Genomic DNA, 16,071 nt, shown 5'->3' on the forward strand with positions numbered 1-16,071 from the left:
TATGTTTTCTGTTAATAGAGCCATATGAGGGCTTGGATTTTGCGGGACGAGTTGTACTTTTGAGTGACACAATTCATTCTGCCCCATGTAGTACTTTTGAGTGACACTGTTCATTCTGCCCCATATTGTACTTTTGAGTGACACCGTTCATTCTGCCCCATATTGTACTTTTGAGTGACACCGTTCATTCTGCCCCATATTGTACTTTTGAGTGACACCTTTCATTCTGCCCCATATTGTACTTTTGAGTGACACCCGTCATTCTGTCTCATTGTACAGGAAAAAATTCCAAGTGCAGTGAAATTGCAAAAAAGTGCAATTTCACTATTATTTTTTGGGGGTTTTTATTTATCGTGTTCACTATATGTTAAATCTGACCTGGCATTATGATTCCTCAGGTCAATACTAGTTTGTGGGCACCAAACATGTATAGTTTTACTTTTATCTAAGTGGTGAAAAAAAAAAAAAAAAATTTGTAAAAAAAAAAAGTATTGCGCTTTTGTCACCATTTTCCATAAACTCGTAGCACTCGCATTTTTTGAGATCTGGAGCTCAGTGATGATTTATTTTTTGCGTCTTGAGCAGATGTTTTTAATTCTATAATTTTTGGGTAGATGAGATGTTTTGCTCTCCTGTTATTGCAATTTAATTCAATATCGCGACAACCAAAAAAGCGTAATTCTGTCGTTTCAGATTTTTTTTATCGCTACCTAATCAGATTTAATCGATTTTATAGTTTGATAGGTTAGGCATTTCTGAATACCAGATACCAAATATGTGGGTTTTTAAAAAAATATATATTTTACTGTCTTAGTTTTAATGCAGGTGATTTGAAATTGTATTTATTTATTTATTCATATCTTTTAAACCTTTTTTATTCATATATTTTTTATTGATTTTACTAATCCTCTTAGGGGACTTGAACCCTGCAAACAGGAAAAGGAAGTTTCTTATCTAGCGCCAATGATAGAACTCTCATTTATTTCAAAATTTTAAAAACTGGTGAGATAAATAATACAAAGCAACTTGAATCCTGCACTGTCCGTTCCCTTCTGTTCAACATCCCTCTGAACAGCAAAAATGCTGATCTCCTGTCACAGGAACTACATCATGACAGCAACAGCATCAATTGACCCCTGGCTATCATGACAACCCATTGATGCCCCGTGATCGCGACACTGGGGCCATCGATAGCAGTGGAGAATGGTGCGATCCCCACTGGAGTGCATTACATAGTTCTGTCAGTTTGACAGCGCGATATAACTGGTTAACAGGCACATGTGGATCTCCGATCCACCAGTGACTGTTAGCTGCACATGTCTGATGATCAAATCAGCTGACATATGTGGGGAATAATGCAGACTCACCCACATTAAAGGGACAGATACAACCTAGGATGAATACGTACATCCTAGGTTGTAAAGGAGCTAAAAGTTATTGTCAATGGGCCCAGGGTGCGGTGATAAAAAAAATCCTATGCCCTCCTCACACACTGTCGCCATTCCTTTACCCTATCTACTGTGTCCCTTACCAATCTTGGGCCATCAAACATTTGGAGAAAGTATCATGCGACTGCTTCCTCCAGGAACTCAAATCTGTGCTTATATTTTTTATATAAGGCCTCTTTCACATGTCTGTGAAACACACACATGTTTTTCACAGACTCTGTTGAAGGTGTGTATGGCCCTCCATGATTTTGGCACCCGTGTGCTATCCGTGATAGCACATGGAGAGCAGGAACTTTTTGCTCATCTGTCACCGATCCTGCTGTCCCCGGTGCTCCTGTCCTCGGCGCTTCTGCTTCCGGGTCCACAGTACAGTGAATATTCATGAGAATAATGAGCGGGCCCGGAAGCAAGTGAAAGTAGGGCTGTAGACAGGTGAGTATAAAAAATCATTTTATTTCAGAGACACGTGTTTTCTCAGATACATGTCACAATGATGTCACATGGAGAACATCAGTGTGTGGCCCATGTGACATCAATACTTCTGGAGAAAAATGGACTTGTCTCTGTATGGAACACACGGCCACGCATCTGCTCTATACGGACATGGTCCTTGTGAAAATATTGATGTGTGCGCAGACCCATTGATTTTAATGGGTTGGCATATGTCCGTGATTCCGGTACGTATGAAAACGGCGTCACACGTACCAAAATCATTGACATCTGGAGGGACCTAACACAGAGGTGATGCCGCTACCGGCCGATGTCACCGTAACCTTCCTCACAATCACAATTTGAAATAAAATGACTAAGAAAATAAATCTCGAAGACATTTAAGAGGATCAAAGAAATGTTTCTTCTCATCGGAATGAAGGTTCGGCACATCCATATTGTGAGGCAGGAGTAAGCCTGTGGCTTGCCTATCGGCAGCAGCACAATTGCCGAGCTACAGTCAGTATCATTGCAAGCTCAGGTTTTATTATCCTAACCCATCACTGTCTCCATCAAACTGATTGCGGAAAATTCTTAAATGATGGCGAGGAGAAGAGAGATTGGAATGTACCGCGGTTGTAACTATTCACCCTGCCGCACTCTAGTGGCTTTAATTTATAATAAAATTATACACCGTCGCGGTGACATTGATCTCACATTGATAAACCGGCCAATATTTGTGTGGCGTTTGTGTAGACTTCATCTTGTGGCTTGGAAACATTAATCTTTGGCGGTAACGTGCATGTTATACATACATACACATTTTTTTCCCGCCGACTTGTGATTAATAAAGAGTAGATTGAGTGGGCAGGTGACAAATTCAGCACTATCGCCTGTTCAATATTTCCACCACCGTGTCTACTTTGTGAATAGTTTTTGACTCAAGGAACACATTTTTTTTCATTGATTTTGAGTTTTATATGGTGATTTATTTTGTTTATATTTTTTGCTATCATTTTGAGTTGTATGACATCTCGCTAAATACTAAATTTAATAAAGTTCCCTTCGTGCACATTTGATAAATCAAGACTATTTTGTTTCTATTAGATCTGGGCATATTTTTTCAAATGGGATTGTGTGCTACTCAAATTTTAGAGAAAAAAAATCTACATTCTCCAGTATGTTGATGCCTATATTTGGCCGCTCACCATTTTGCTAAACCGTAGAGGATCGGTAAAAGTTCACGAAAAAATTGAAACTCCACTACTTGTATCTCAAGCCATCTCCACTACTGGCTCCCTTCTTCCAGCTACAGCTAAGTTGGGTTGTTCCTGCGCATGCGCAGAAACATTCTGGGTCATCTCCACTACTTGCTGCTCCTGTACAGTCCTTGGCGCCTCTTCTTACCATCACAGCCATGAAAATTTGGGCATCTTCACAGTAGGCTGATTCTTCCAGCCACAACTAGGCCGTGTTGTTCCTGCGCATGCGCAGAAACATTCTGGGCCATCTCCACTACTTGCTCCCCCTGTACAGTCCTTGTCACTTCTTCTTACCATCACAGCCATGTTAAAACCTTGGACATCTTCACAGTAGGCTGATTCTCCCTGCCAAAACTAGGCCGGGTTGTTCCTGCGCATGCGCAGAAACATTCTGGGCCATCTCCACTACTTGATCCCCCTGTACAGTCATTGGCACCTGTTCTTACCATCACAGCCATGAAAACTTGGGCATCTTCACAGTAGGCTGATTCTTCCAGCCATAACTAGGCCGGGTTGCTCCTGCACATGAGCAGAAACATTCTGGTCCATCTCCACTAATTGATCCCCTGTACTGTCCTTGACACCTCTTCTGACTATCAAAGCCATGTTGAAATCTTGGGCATCTTCACAGTTGGCTGATTCTTCCAGCCACAACTAGGCCGGATTGTTACTGCGCATGCGCAAAATCATTCTAGGACACCTCCACTACTTGATTCCCCTGTACAGTCCTTGACACCTCTTCTTACTATCAAAGCCATGTTGAAATCTTGGGCATCTTAACAGTAGGCTGATTCTTCCAGCCACAACTAGGCCTGGGTCTTTCCTGTGCATTCACAGTAACATCCTGGGGATAGATGTGGCCAGAAGTCCTGATCCACAGTGTGTGTCCAAAGGTCATATTGCACATATATCGTGAAGCCACAATTTGCCATGTGACCTTAGAGGAGCATTCTAGGCTGGGATGTCTGGCATAGCATGAAGATGCCTGGGGTTCCGGTACACAACTGCAGTAAGAAGAGGCGGACCTATGGAGAACAATGGGCAGCAGAGAAGAGCGGTGTCATATTAGTTTTCTTTTATTTCCAAAATCCTATACCTTTTATGCTTTGGGGTGCGATTGACCTATGGAGAACAATGAGCAGCAGTGAGATGAGATGAGAGCTTAGTGGATGAGTGGAAGTTCGGGTTGGCCGGGTTCAAACGAAGTTTAGATGAAGTTCAGTCCGGTGCCCAGCCTTCAGTTGAACTCCATTGAAAGTCACTCATTGGGCAGTTCGGCTCTCCACGAACATAGTACCAGCTATAAACAGAGCATTTATGGGGGGGGGGTCAGGATTTATTTTTTGGGACAACCTAACATTGATAACCTAACATTGATTTTACCTACAGTGCGAGCCATTCAGAGACTGAAAGCAGCATGCACTGGGCCGAGCACCGAACATACCCGAGCATACTGATGCTCGATTGAGCGGAGAGCATACGTACACCACCCAAACTACGAATAGGTAGAAGTTTAGCAAAGTTTTGAGCAACGATACCACAGAGGAGTACAAGCCACCTGCTTGCAACCAAGGCTTGAATGAGTTGAACTGAAAAATATCACCAGCACCAGACCAAGGAAGGAAGGGGTATTAAAGTACCAACCTAATGCTCATGATCAGCAGCTGGGTCGAAGGCGAGCTCCTGTTGGGTCCTAAAGAGGAGAGATGAATCCAGCAGGAACTCTACCTATACCAATGAATACTGACAGCAGGAACAATGGAAAGTCAGGAAGCATTCTGCACAGCCAAACACTGTGACCTTCTATGGCCAGAAACCACATGACTGTCACCCATGACACATCCATGGCAGTCCTCCATCTAGTAGGGAGTTAGATAGGGTGTATCTACATGGGTTACCAAAGATATGTAGGCATCTGATAGCAACCATATAGAGTGCATACACACTGAGTCGAAACCGAGCATCCATATATGTGGGAGGGATTTGGAGGTATAGCTGTTGGTTGACCGCCGTATAAGATGTACGAGCACTTTAAGACTGTATACTTTGTCAGTAATATGTTTTGTTTTCCATTTACAATTATATTCACGCGCCTTTCAGAAATAAAAATGTCACTTTCCGCGAAATAAACTGTTGCCTTAAAGTTGATGGAGCTCATTTCGCTTTTACTCTCGGAGGAAAAAAAATTGAAATAATTGCTGTAATATCCTGTGGTCTACGTTTTTACGCACAACTTCCTTTATAGTCCTTGTGGTCAATTACATCGGTCTTTTACTTTAAATAAGGGGAAAATGTGCAGTGAAGCAGTCGGGCCACTTAGCAAGTTATATTAAAGGGCCGTAAAAGAGAAATAGGCACTCAACTGAAAATCTGCAGTCACGTTCCCCATGTCATAATTTAATCAGAATTTTATAGCATTTTGAGGGCTTCCTGTAAAAAAAGTCATCCTTCAGAAGAACTATTTGACAGGTTTGAGTTCTTACAACTATTTTCTCAGAGTTTAATATTCAACCTTACAAAAAAAAAATGTGAGTGATTGAGTAGTAAATTAGAAAGCAATTGTAACTAAATTCCTATGGGAGCCATTACTTCAAATCCAATTCTCTCTTGATTTACAGTAGGCGATGTCTTAGTGATAAATGGTAGAAGAACTTGTAGAGGCGAGTACGGGATAAATGATTAAGGGAAAAACTCTGGCCAACACAATAGAAAAATTATCAAAAAAATATGTTGTGAGAAGATCTGAATCTGTTCCATCATAGAGCTGAGAACTGGGCTACACAAGGAAGTTTTCCAGAATGTTAGTTTTGACTTTACGGACAATAACTTTCCATTTTTTGGAAATTGGAGACCGTCTCTCATAGTGTACAAGGTTCATCAGATGTCTAGCCAATCATTGATCTCTTACGATCCTTCCATGCCCCAAAAATCTTCCAATTTGTTCGAGTTCTTATGTGACATTGCTCGTTTGGCTGATGGCTATCTCTTAAAATCAACCCATACCCAAAAATCTTCCAATTTGTTCGAGTTCTTATGTGACATTGCTCGTTTGGCTGATGGCTATCTCTTAAGATCAACCCATACCCAAAAAACTTCCAATTTGTTCAAGTTCTCATATGAAATTGCTCATTTGGCTGATGGCTATAGGCGGCGTTAAACGCAACGACGGATCTAACGATATATCGCCGGGGTGACAAATTCCGTGACGCACAGCCGGCATCGTTAGCGACGTCGTTGCGTGTGACAGCAAGGAACGACCGTTAACGATGGAAAATACTCACCTTATCGTCCATTGTTGACACGTCGTTCACTTTCAAAATATTGTTGATTGTTGAGGACGCAGGTTGTTCCTCATTCCCGTGGCAGCACACATCGCTATGTGTGACACCGCGGGAACGACGAACTGCAGCTTACCTGTGGCCGCCAGCAATGAGGAAGGAAAGAGGTGGGCAGGCTGTTACGGCTGCTCATCTCCGCCCCTCTGCTTCTATTGGGCAGCCGCTTAGTGATGCCGCTGTGACGGCGCATGAACCGTCCCCTTAGAAAGGAGGCGGTTCGCCGGCAACAGTGACGTCGCTAAGCAGGTAAGTCCGTGTGACGGCTCCAAACTAATTTGTGCACCACAGGCAGCGATTTGCCCGTGACACACAAACGACGGGGGCAGGTGCTTTCACCAGAGATATCGTTAACGATATTGCTGCGTGTAACACCCCCTTATCTCTCCCGATCACCCCATACCCAAAAAACTTCCAATTTGTTCAAGTTCTCATATGACATTGCTCATGTGGCTGATGGCTATCTCTTACAATCACCCCATACCCCAAAAATATCCAATTTGGTCAAGTTCTCATGTGTTCTCATTAGTGACATGATAGGACGTCAACAGCTCTATCTCCCAAAAGAAACATCAAGCTCTTAAAGAGGTTGTCCACTACTATTACATTGATGGCGTATTCTTAGGATAGGTCATCAATGTCTGATCAGCCGGAGTCCTACACCCCACACCCCCGCCGATCAGCTGTTCCCGGTCCCGGCGATGGCAGCAGATGGCCAGAAAGGCTCAGTTCCAGAGCTGCTTTGTCTTCTGATAGTGGCCGGGTAATAACCATCCGCCTCCTATTGATTAGAATGGGGGGCGGATGGGCAGTGCAGTCGCAACTGCTATCAGAAGGCAGAGCAGCTCCGGAACTGAGCATTTCTGTCTGCCTGCTGCCGCCTCCAGGACTGAGAGCAGCTGATCGGTGGGGGGAAGGTGTGTCGGCACCCGGCCGATCAGACATTGATGACCTATCTAGAGGATAGGCCATCAATGTAAAAGTAGTGAACAATCCTTTTAAATTTAAACCTGTTTCTTCTCCCCAGTTGGAGGAGAGTCGCGAAGACCCTGTACACATAAGATTATTGGGTGGTCTGAAATCATTGAGTCTTCCTAAAGCATTTTAATTGAAAGTGGAGACTTTGTGTGATGTTTACAAGTCAATAGTTGTCCAAAGTGACTTTTTATGAGCTTGCTTTGGCAATTTTTTGTGTCGCCTATTGGGGGAATTAATAGATTTCCATCCACAACTCTGGTTTCCATTGCTATCTGGTGCACCATTTGAGAGGCACTTGCCTCCCTTACCCCCACTGAAGAGACAAATTATAGACCATTTAATTGACTGGTAATTTATTGTTGATAGTACAGAAAATTAGGCCAAACCTATTCCAAATATTAGACTAAAAATTGTGCGAAAAAATACAAACAATCTCTGTGGCAAGTTACTTGTTTTTTTTTTTAGATGACAAATGGAAAAGGAAGGAGGTTAAACACAGCGTGGTGCTAAGTGCTCTTGGTGTTTCGCAGCAGTGCAGGAAGGCTGGTTGCACTACTGCCAGACATAAAATTGTAGGAAAGGAAAACATAAAGCAGATTTATCTTGGATATATTTAGAAAAATATGTTAATATATCTTAAGACACATTAGGACCAGAATATAAAGGGAGAGGTTACTGGGAAAGAGAGGTTTTAAATATAGATTGAATAACACCAAGTCTTGGAGATGTTTGGCTCTTCTTTTCGAAACAGCAGTCGAAGTGTTTTCTCAAAAACTCTACCTGTCACCATCTTTAAAGTGTAATTTTTTTATGTAAATGTGCATGTTAATGTAAATATATATATATATTTTATGTTGGATTGTGAATAATTAATAGGGATGATCATATACCTCAAATATTCGGCTTCGCGAATATCCGACGAATTGGTCGCCGCTATGCGAATATTCGATGCGCAATGTAAGTCTAAGGGAAGCCCGGATAGTTCTGAATAGTTATTATTCGAGTTTCCCATAGACTTACATTGCACATCGAATATTCGCGAATAGTCGAATAGCGGCGACCTATTCGGCAAATATTCGCGAAGCCATATATTTGAGGTATTCGATCATCCCTAATAATTAACTATATATACAAAATGAGCAGTAAAATCATTGAATGTATTGTTTTTTTTTGTCTTCCAGCTCTGTGGCTGTGGATTGCTAGGAGTGGGAATATGGCTTTCTGTATCGCAAGGAAACTTTGCAACGTTTTCTCCCAGTTTCCCTTCATTGTCGGCAGCAAATCTAGTTATTGCCATTGGCACAATTGTAATGGTGACTGGTTTCCTGGGTTGTCTCGGTGCTATAAAGGAAAACAAGTGCCTCCTCCTAAGTGTAAGTTACTATAATAGACTCGTTCATAATATTATGTTGTGCTGGAAGCCATTTATAAGGGATGATATAAGTAGTGCTCTAGCCCTTTGCTATGACCTTGTAATAACTTTCAGTGTAGTCATCGGACCATATGGGTGTGCGTGGCCAATATTGTCACTCTCAGCAATTCCTCAGATCCTCAGATTCCTCAATACCATTTTTACATTGAAGTGAACTGTAAACCCCCTTCCCCGGTAATGGCTACATGTAGACTAAAGTCTTAGAGTTCTTCCGACTAAATACATTAAAATTCACTTTAAACAGCACATATATGTGTATGTTGCAACATTTTACAATCTAACTTTAGACTTTTATTTAGACTTTTTTTGTAACATCCCTTTATCTAATCATCGGTAGACATTTTTAGTCACATCTCTTGATCTGACAATCAGTAGACCTTTTTGATCACATCCCTTAATTTGACCACTGGTAGACCTTTTTGATCACATTCCTTGATCTTACCACAATAGTCCTTTTTGGTCATATCCCTTAATTTGACCATTGGTAGTCCTTTTTGATAACATCCCTTAATTTGACCTTCGGTAGAACTTATTGATCACATCCCTTAATCTGATAGAAGGTAGAACATTTTTGCTCACATCCTTTGATCTAACCATCAGTAGACATGTTTTTGGAAACATTCTCTGATCTAGCCATTGGTAAACCTTTATATTCACATCCCTTGATCTGACCATCAGTCGACATGTTTTTTTGGAGCATTCTCTGATCTACCCATTAGTAAACCTTTTTGTTCACATACCTTGATCTGACCACAGGTAACATTTTTTTTATCATCCCTTGATCCTGACCATCAGTAGACCTGTTTTGTAAAATGCCACTATCTGACCATTATTAGTGCTTTTTTGGAACATCCCCTGATCTGACCATCAGTAGACTTTATTGGTCTAATATCTTGATCTGACCATTGGTAGTCTTTTTCTCGAACAACCCCAGATATGACCATTGGTAGACCTTTTTGGTCTAATCCTTTGATCTGACTATCTGTAGTCTTTTTTGGAACATCCCCTGATCTAACCATCAGTAGACCATTTTGGTCAAATCCCTTGATCTAACCATCGTTAGTACATTTTTTGGATCATACCCTGACCATTCGTAGACCTTTTTTATCACATTCCCTGAACTCACCTTTGGTAGACATATTTTGTAATATCCTCTATCTGATATTTTTGTCACATCTCCTGATCTAAGAATTGGTAGACCTCTTTGATAATATCCCTTTATTTGACCATTGATATACCTTTTTTGGAAAATCCCCTGATCTGACCATCTGTCATCCTTTTTGTTCACATTTCTTGCTCTAACCACCGGTAAACTTTTTTTTTTTTCAACATCCCTTGATTCTGACCATCAGTAGGCCTGTTTTATAAAATGCCACGATCTGACTATTGGTAGTTCTTTTATGGAAAATCCCCTGATTTGACCATTGGTAGACCTTTTTGGTCAAATCCCTTAATCTGACCATCGGTAGACTTTTTTTTTTGAACATCCCCTGATCTGACCATTAATAGACCTTTTTGATCACATTCCCTGAACTTACCGTCGGTAGACATTTTTTGTAATATCTCTGACCTTACCATCAGCTGATATTTTTGCTGATCTGAGCATCAGTACACCTCTTTGATAATATCCCTTTATTTGACCATTGGTATACCTTTTTTTGGAACATCCCCTGATCTGACTATCTGTCGACCTTTTTGTTCACATGCCTTGATCTGACCCATTGACAGACCTTTTCTGTAACATCCTCTGATATGACCATCAGTAGACTTTTTTGATCACATCCTTTGATCTGACCATCAGTAGACTGTTTTGGTCACATCTCTTGATTGGTATACTCATTTTGACATCCCCTAATCTAACCATTGATAGATCTCTTTGATTAAATTTCTTGATTTGACCATTTTTAGTTATAGACCTTGATCTGACCATCAGTAGACATTGTTTATAGCATCTTCTGATCTGGCCATCAGCAGAACCTTTTGGCCAATGAAGAACCTCAATATTGAAGGTTTATTTAGCTAATTGTCTTTCTTACAACCAAAAATCTGTTGTTTTAGAAAAAAAATCTGAGATTATTTGAAGTGCCCCAACTCAATAATGTAATTATCTTTTTTTTTTTTTTTGCAATTACAGTATTATAAAATATAATATTTTTTTAATAAAATATTAATGTCTAAAATTAATGTTCTCTCTTTCTTTTCAGTTTTTCATCATTTTACTGATCATTCTTTTGACTGAGCTGATATTGCTTATCCTATTCTTTGTCTATATGGACAGGGTAAGTAATTTTTTTTTTCTCTTTTTTTTTTTTTTTTTTTAAGCAAATTCGTATTGGTCTTATCTGAAATAAGAAAAAAAAAGTAAAATTTTTGTTTTTCCCAAAATTGCGCCTCTCTTCTTTGTGAGCTATATATGTGAATATATAGTTTAACTATATACATTGAACAGCGTTGAACTGTAATACCTGACACAGTCTGTAAGATGAGAGGGGCGCTCTTTTTGAGAATTAAAGCTATTTTTTTTCCTATCTCTGACTACCCTTTTACTTATGAGCGGATCTTACGTTTCTGTATAGCAATCTTTTAATGTTTTTTTTATTACTGGTAAGTAGGAAGGTCTTTACTTTCTGGTCGATTCCTAAATGGCCAGAGGGTTATTGTTGTATGCCAGCTGTACAAAATGTAAAAAAAAAATATTTAAAATTTGCATTTGGTATCCCTTTAAATCATTGCTTTCATCATATTAATAACTTGGAACAATAGGGTAGACAGATGTTAAATGCCCTGAAATTGGACTCAAAACTTTCTTCCCCGTTCATTTCCAACATGCCGAAAATAATAAACAGCTGTCACTGAAATATGCTTTATTGGATTGTGTTTTATGAAATGAGGCCCCGTTATTCAGTATGGTAATGGCGGGTATTAGCATTTTAAATACCTATTGAGAGGATTAAACCACTCCATAAAACTGAGCCGATTCCACTTGTGTGATGTGAAAGCGTTCTGTTCTCCGGTGACAGAACATTTCATAGGCTTGATGATTAATAGTCGGCTGGAGTCGTCTCGCATTAGACAGTTTATCAATCCTATGAAGCCATTCAATGACATTGAAAATGGGTGTTTATCAGACATTAAACCCTATGAACTGAAGCCTCCATGCCGCATGGACAACTTTTCCATATTTAGTGGAAACCGAAGGAAATAGGGCGGAATTATCAAAACTGTCTAGAAAAAATATTGATAAATGAGGTCCTAAGTAATATATATTCTATTAATACAGTAATAATCCTTTAAATGGGACCTGTCACTTATTCAAAAAAATTAGGAAAATAACTTGTAAGAATCAACGAACTTCCCTAATTCTCCCACTTTTTTCCGTTTTGTGCTACATCGCTGCATTACAGAGATATTTACATTTATTGCTTCTGCAGCGCACTATGTGAAATCTCTGCTTATAGTTAAGCTGGATGTTTCTTCAGAATCTTCAGAGTCTTCTCTGGGGGCGTGTGTTTTCACTCATCCCTCCCAGATGCTTCCAATCACAGCATTAGCAGTCTAAGACGCTGCTGAGCAGTGATTGGCAGAATCTGAGAGAGAAGGGTGAAAGTGCACGCCCCCAAAGAAGACAGTGAAGAAGCAACCAGTTGAACTGCAAACAGAGATTTCACATAGTGAGCTGCAGAGACAACAAATGTGAATATCTCTTAAATGGAGCGACGCAAAGCTAACTGAAAAAAAACATGTCAGTCAGGGGAGCTCAGATTTTTTTACAAGGTATTTAACTCAGTACTTTTGCGTAAGTGACATTAAACACTAAGAACTGAAGCCTCCATGCCGCATGGACAACTTTTCCATATATAGTGGAAACCGAAGGAAATAGGGCAGCAGAATTATCAAAACTGTCTAGAAAAATTATTGATAAATATAATATATAATATATATCTAAAGTTATATATGTCATATTATTACAGTAAAGGGGGCTTTACACGCTACGATATCGTTAATGTTTGGTCGCCGGGGTTAAGTTGTTAGTGACGCACATCCGGCGTCATTAACGATATCGCAGCGTGTAATACTTACCAGCGACCTTAGGCGACCTCAAAAATGGTGAAAATCGTTCACCATGGAGAGGTTGTCCCAAAGTCAAAAATCGGTAAGGGTTGTTTAGCGTTGTGGTTCATCGCTCATGCGGCAGCATACATCGCTATGTGTGACACCGAATGAGCGAGGAACGTCTCCTTACCTGCCGCTGGCCCCAATGAGGAAGGAAGGGGGTGGGAGGGATGTTACATCCTGCTCATCTCCGCCCCTCTGCTTTGATTGGCCGGCCGCTTAGTGACGTTGCGGTGACGTCGCTGTGATGCCGAACGTCCCTCCCCCTTGAAGAAGGGATTGTTCGGCAGTCACAGTGACGCCGCCGACCAGGTAAGTATGTGTGACGCTGCGTAGCGATAATGTTCGCTACGGCAGCGACCACAAACAATCGCATGCGCGACGGGGGCGGGTACTTACACGGTCGCTATCGCTAGAAATTGCTAGTGATATCGCTACCGTGTAAAGCCCCCTTAACACTCCTTTAAATGGGACCTGTTATTTGCTAAAAAAAAAAAAAAGAAAATAACTTGGAAGAATCACCAAATTTCCCTAATTATCCTACTTTTTTCCATTTTGTGATGCGTTGCTGCATTGCAGAGATATTCACATTTGTTGCTTCTGGAGAGCACTATGTGAAATCTCTGCTTGTAGTTAAGCTGGGCGTTTCTTCAGAGTCTTTTCTGGGGGCGTGTGCTTTCACCTCTCCCTACCAGATGCTGCCAATCATAGCACTAGCTGTCTAGCAGTCTCAGATGCTGATAAATTATGATTGGCAGAATCTGAGGGAGAGGGGTGAAAGCACACACCCCAGAGAAGACTGTGAAGAAACATCCAGTTGAACTACAAGCAGAGATTTCACATAGTGCGCTGCAGAGACAACAATCGTGAATATCTCTGCAATGGAATGGCGCAGAGCAAAACTGAAAAAAGCATATCAATCATGGGAGCCCAGAGATTTTTTTACAAGGTATTTAACTTAATACTTTTGAGTAAGTGACAGGTCCACTTTAAATCAGCACCAATAGAACCAGGTCCTGTTACTCAATACCGGGAAATTACAATTAGCAAAGACAATGAGATAAAACACATAAAGCAGAACGTTTTTAATCTCTTCATGGCCGAGAAAATTTTTGGTTTTGCATTATTTTTCTCGCCCCCTTTTTAGAAGCAGAACTTTTTTGTTTGTCCATCGACTTAGGTTGATTTTTGTGAGAGACGTTTTAGTTTTGAATGATACCCTTCACTTTACCATATAAAGTACTAAAAAAAAAAACATGAAACACATGAAGGTTTGATCACTTTTCATTGCATTTTTCAAAGGAAACCCAAAAGCAAAAAAAAAAGCTATTCTTGCATTTTGACCTATTTTTTTCATTTATCGCATTGTTAAAATAATTTATATCTTGACAGATTTTTACAGATACAGTAATACCAAATATTTTTATTTATATTTATTTTTTAATACCTATGAGCCGGGAATGATGCAGGCTCAGTTCCTGAGCCTGCTCCATGCACTTACCTGACCATATGATTTAATTGTACATGTTGTGGTCGCAAAGGAATTGAAGAATGGTTAGAAGAAAAATATGAATTAGAGTTCATTCACAGATAGGTGGAGATCCAGCCACCGTCAGGGCTGAGATGGCCAAATTTGCATGTATCTCTGTTGACGGATATAGGAAATCCAAAAATGGCCTTGAACACCAGTAACATAGAAGTCAAAATAGAGAGCTGAGAATACTTGTCCACCTCTCCACTGACAGTGGTGACAGGACCAAGCATCATCGTGACTTGAACCCACATGTTGTCTGGTGCTGCAGTCAGCAAAAAGGTGGCGGTACACAGCCAAAAATGGCCGAGGGCTGGCCGCACATACTTGTATCTCTAATGATTATTATTATTTTTATTATATTTATATATATTTATTATATTATCGGAGTTCCAAAACCAAATCCTTGAACTCCAATAATATAGAAGACAATAAAGAGTCACACATGCACCACCTCTCCAGATTTAATTTTTCAGGTATAGTCACCCTATCGGGTGCTCTCCATTTGCCTCCTGCTGCCTCCCCTGCTCACAATGGGATTCTGTTCCTCTGCTTCCAAGGTAGCATGCGGAGCAAAGGGATAAATCTGAGCCATGTCTTCTCTGCCTTTTCTCTACTGTGGGCTAGGAGAGGCATGGGAGTAGTAATGACCAAGCACTACCATGCTCGGGTGCTCGGTAGTCGTATCAAGCAGTTGGACGCTCGGATGGGCTCGACTCGTGTACTGAATATAATGGAGGTCAATGGAAGATCTTCCGAAAAATGCTCTAGTTCCCAGTTGACTTCCATTATACTCGTTACTCAAGTGCCCAACTGCTCGTTATGAATACTGAACACCCAAGCATTTTAGTGCTCGCTCATCACTACAGAGGAGGCTTGGCTTTCCATGGTAATGGTGGAAATGCCGATCTAAGCGAAGGAGGTGGCGGGAGGCAAACGGACTTGAACAGCACCAGGTAGGGTGACAATTTATGTGAAATATATAGTTACTTCCCCCATCCCAAGGTGGATGGTCATTTTAAGTATGGTTTTTCCTTTTTTTTTGTTTTCCATTTGTGATGAACACCAGTTGGGTATTTATTTCTTCTGTTCTCATTCAAAAAGCAAGGGTAATTATGTAAAATGGAAACTTAAGTCATTATTTAAAAAAATGGAAATCAATTTTTAAGTATTTGAAATAAAAATAATAATAACAAAAAAAACCCCTGAAAAATGTAGGTCTCTGCACATCTTCATTAAGGTTTTGACTATGCAGTGCTGAATCCAATCTTATGTTCAATACCAATGACTTCCATCAGAGCCTAGTAAAAGTCACGTTTTACCAAAGTGCCCAGAATTTTGCCTCTCCCCAAAAAAGTGCTGCATGTTGCTTTATTTTTTTCAGTCAAATATGTCAGCATCCTGTCACGGGGGTGTTGGGGTAACTGGAGCAGGGACCTCTAAACTGGGCCTCAGACTAGAGACCCTGCGCTGTCCTTTATCCCAGAGGTGAGCTTGATTGTAGCCAGGTCTGGACTGCCAGCGTGACCCCAACTCCTGCCTG

At 40.6% G+C, this 16,071-nt stretch overlaps 1 protein-coding gene across 2 annotated transcripts in view; it reads left to right on the plus strand.

Moving 5' to 3' along the window:
- TSPAN9 (tetraspanin 9) overlaps positions 1–16,071 on the plus strand; it is a 634,531-nt gene that overhangs the window by 582,616 nt on the left and 35,844 nt on the right. For both annotated transcript variants that reach the window (XM_075344268.1, XM_075344267.1), the window contains 2 exons: positions 8,634–8,825; positions 11,089–11,163. In XM_075344268.1, the coding sequence (XP_075200383.1) occupies positions 8,634–8,825; positions 11,089–11,163 (267 nt within the window). The remainder of the gene's footprint in view (positions 1–8,633; positions 8,826–11,088; positions 11,164–16,071) is intronic.

The sequence above is a fragment of the Anomaloglossus baeobatrachus genome, chromosome 4, assembly GCF_048569485.1.
Source record: "Anomaloglossus baeobatrachus isolate aAnoBae1 chromosome 4, aAnoBae1.hap1, whole genome shotgun sequence".
Lineage (NCBI taxonomy): Eukaryota > Metazoa > Chordata > Amphibia > Anura > Aromobatidae > Anomaloglossus > Anomaloglossus baeobatrachus.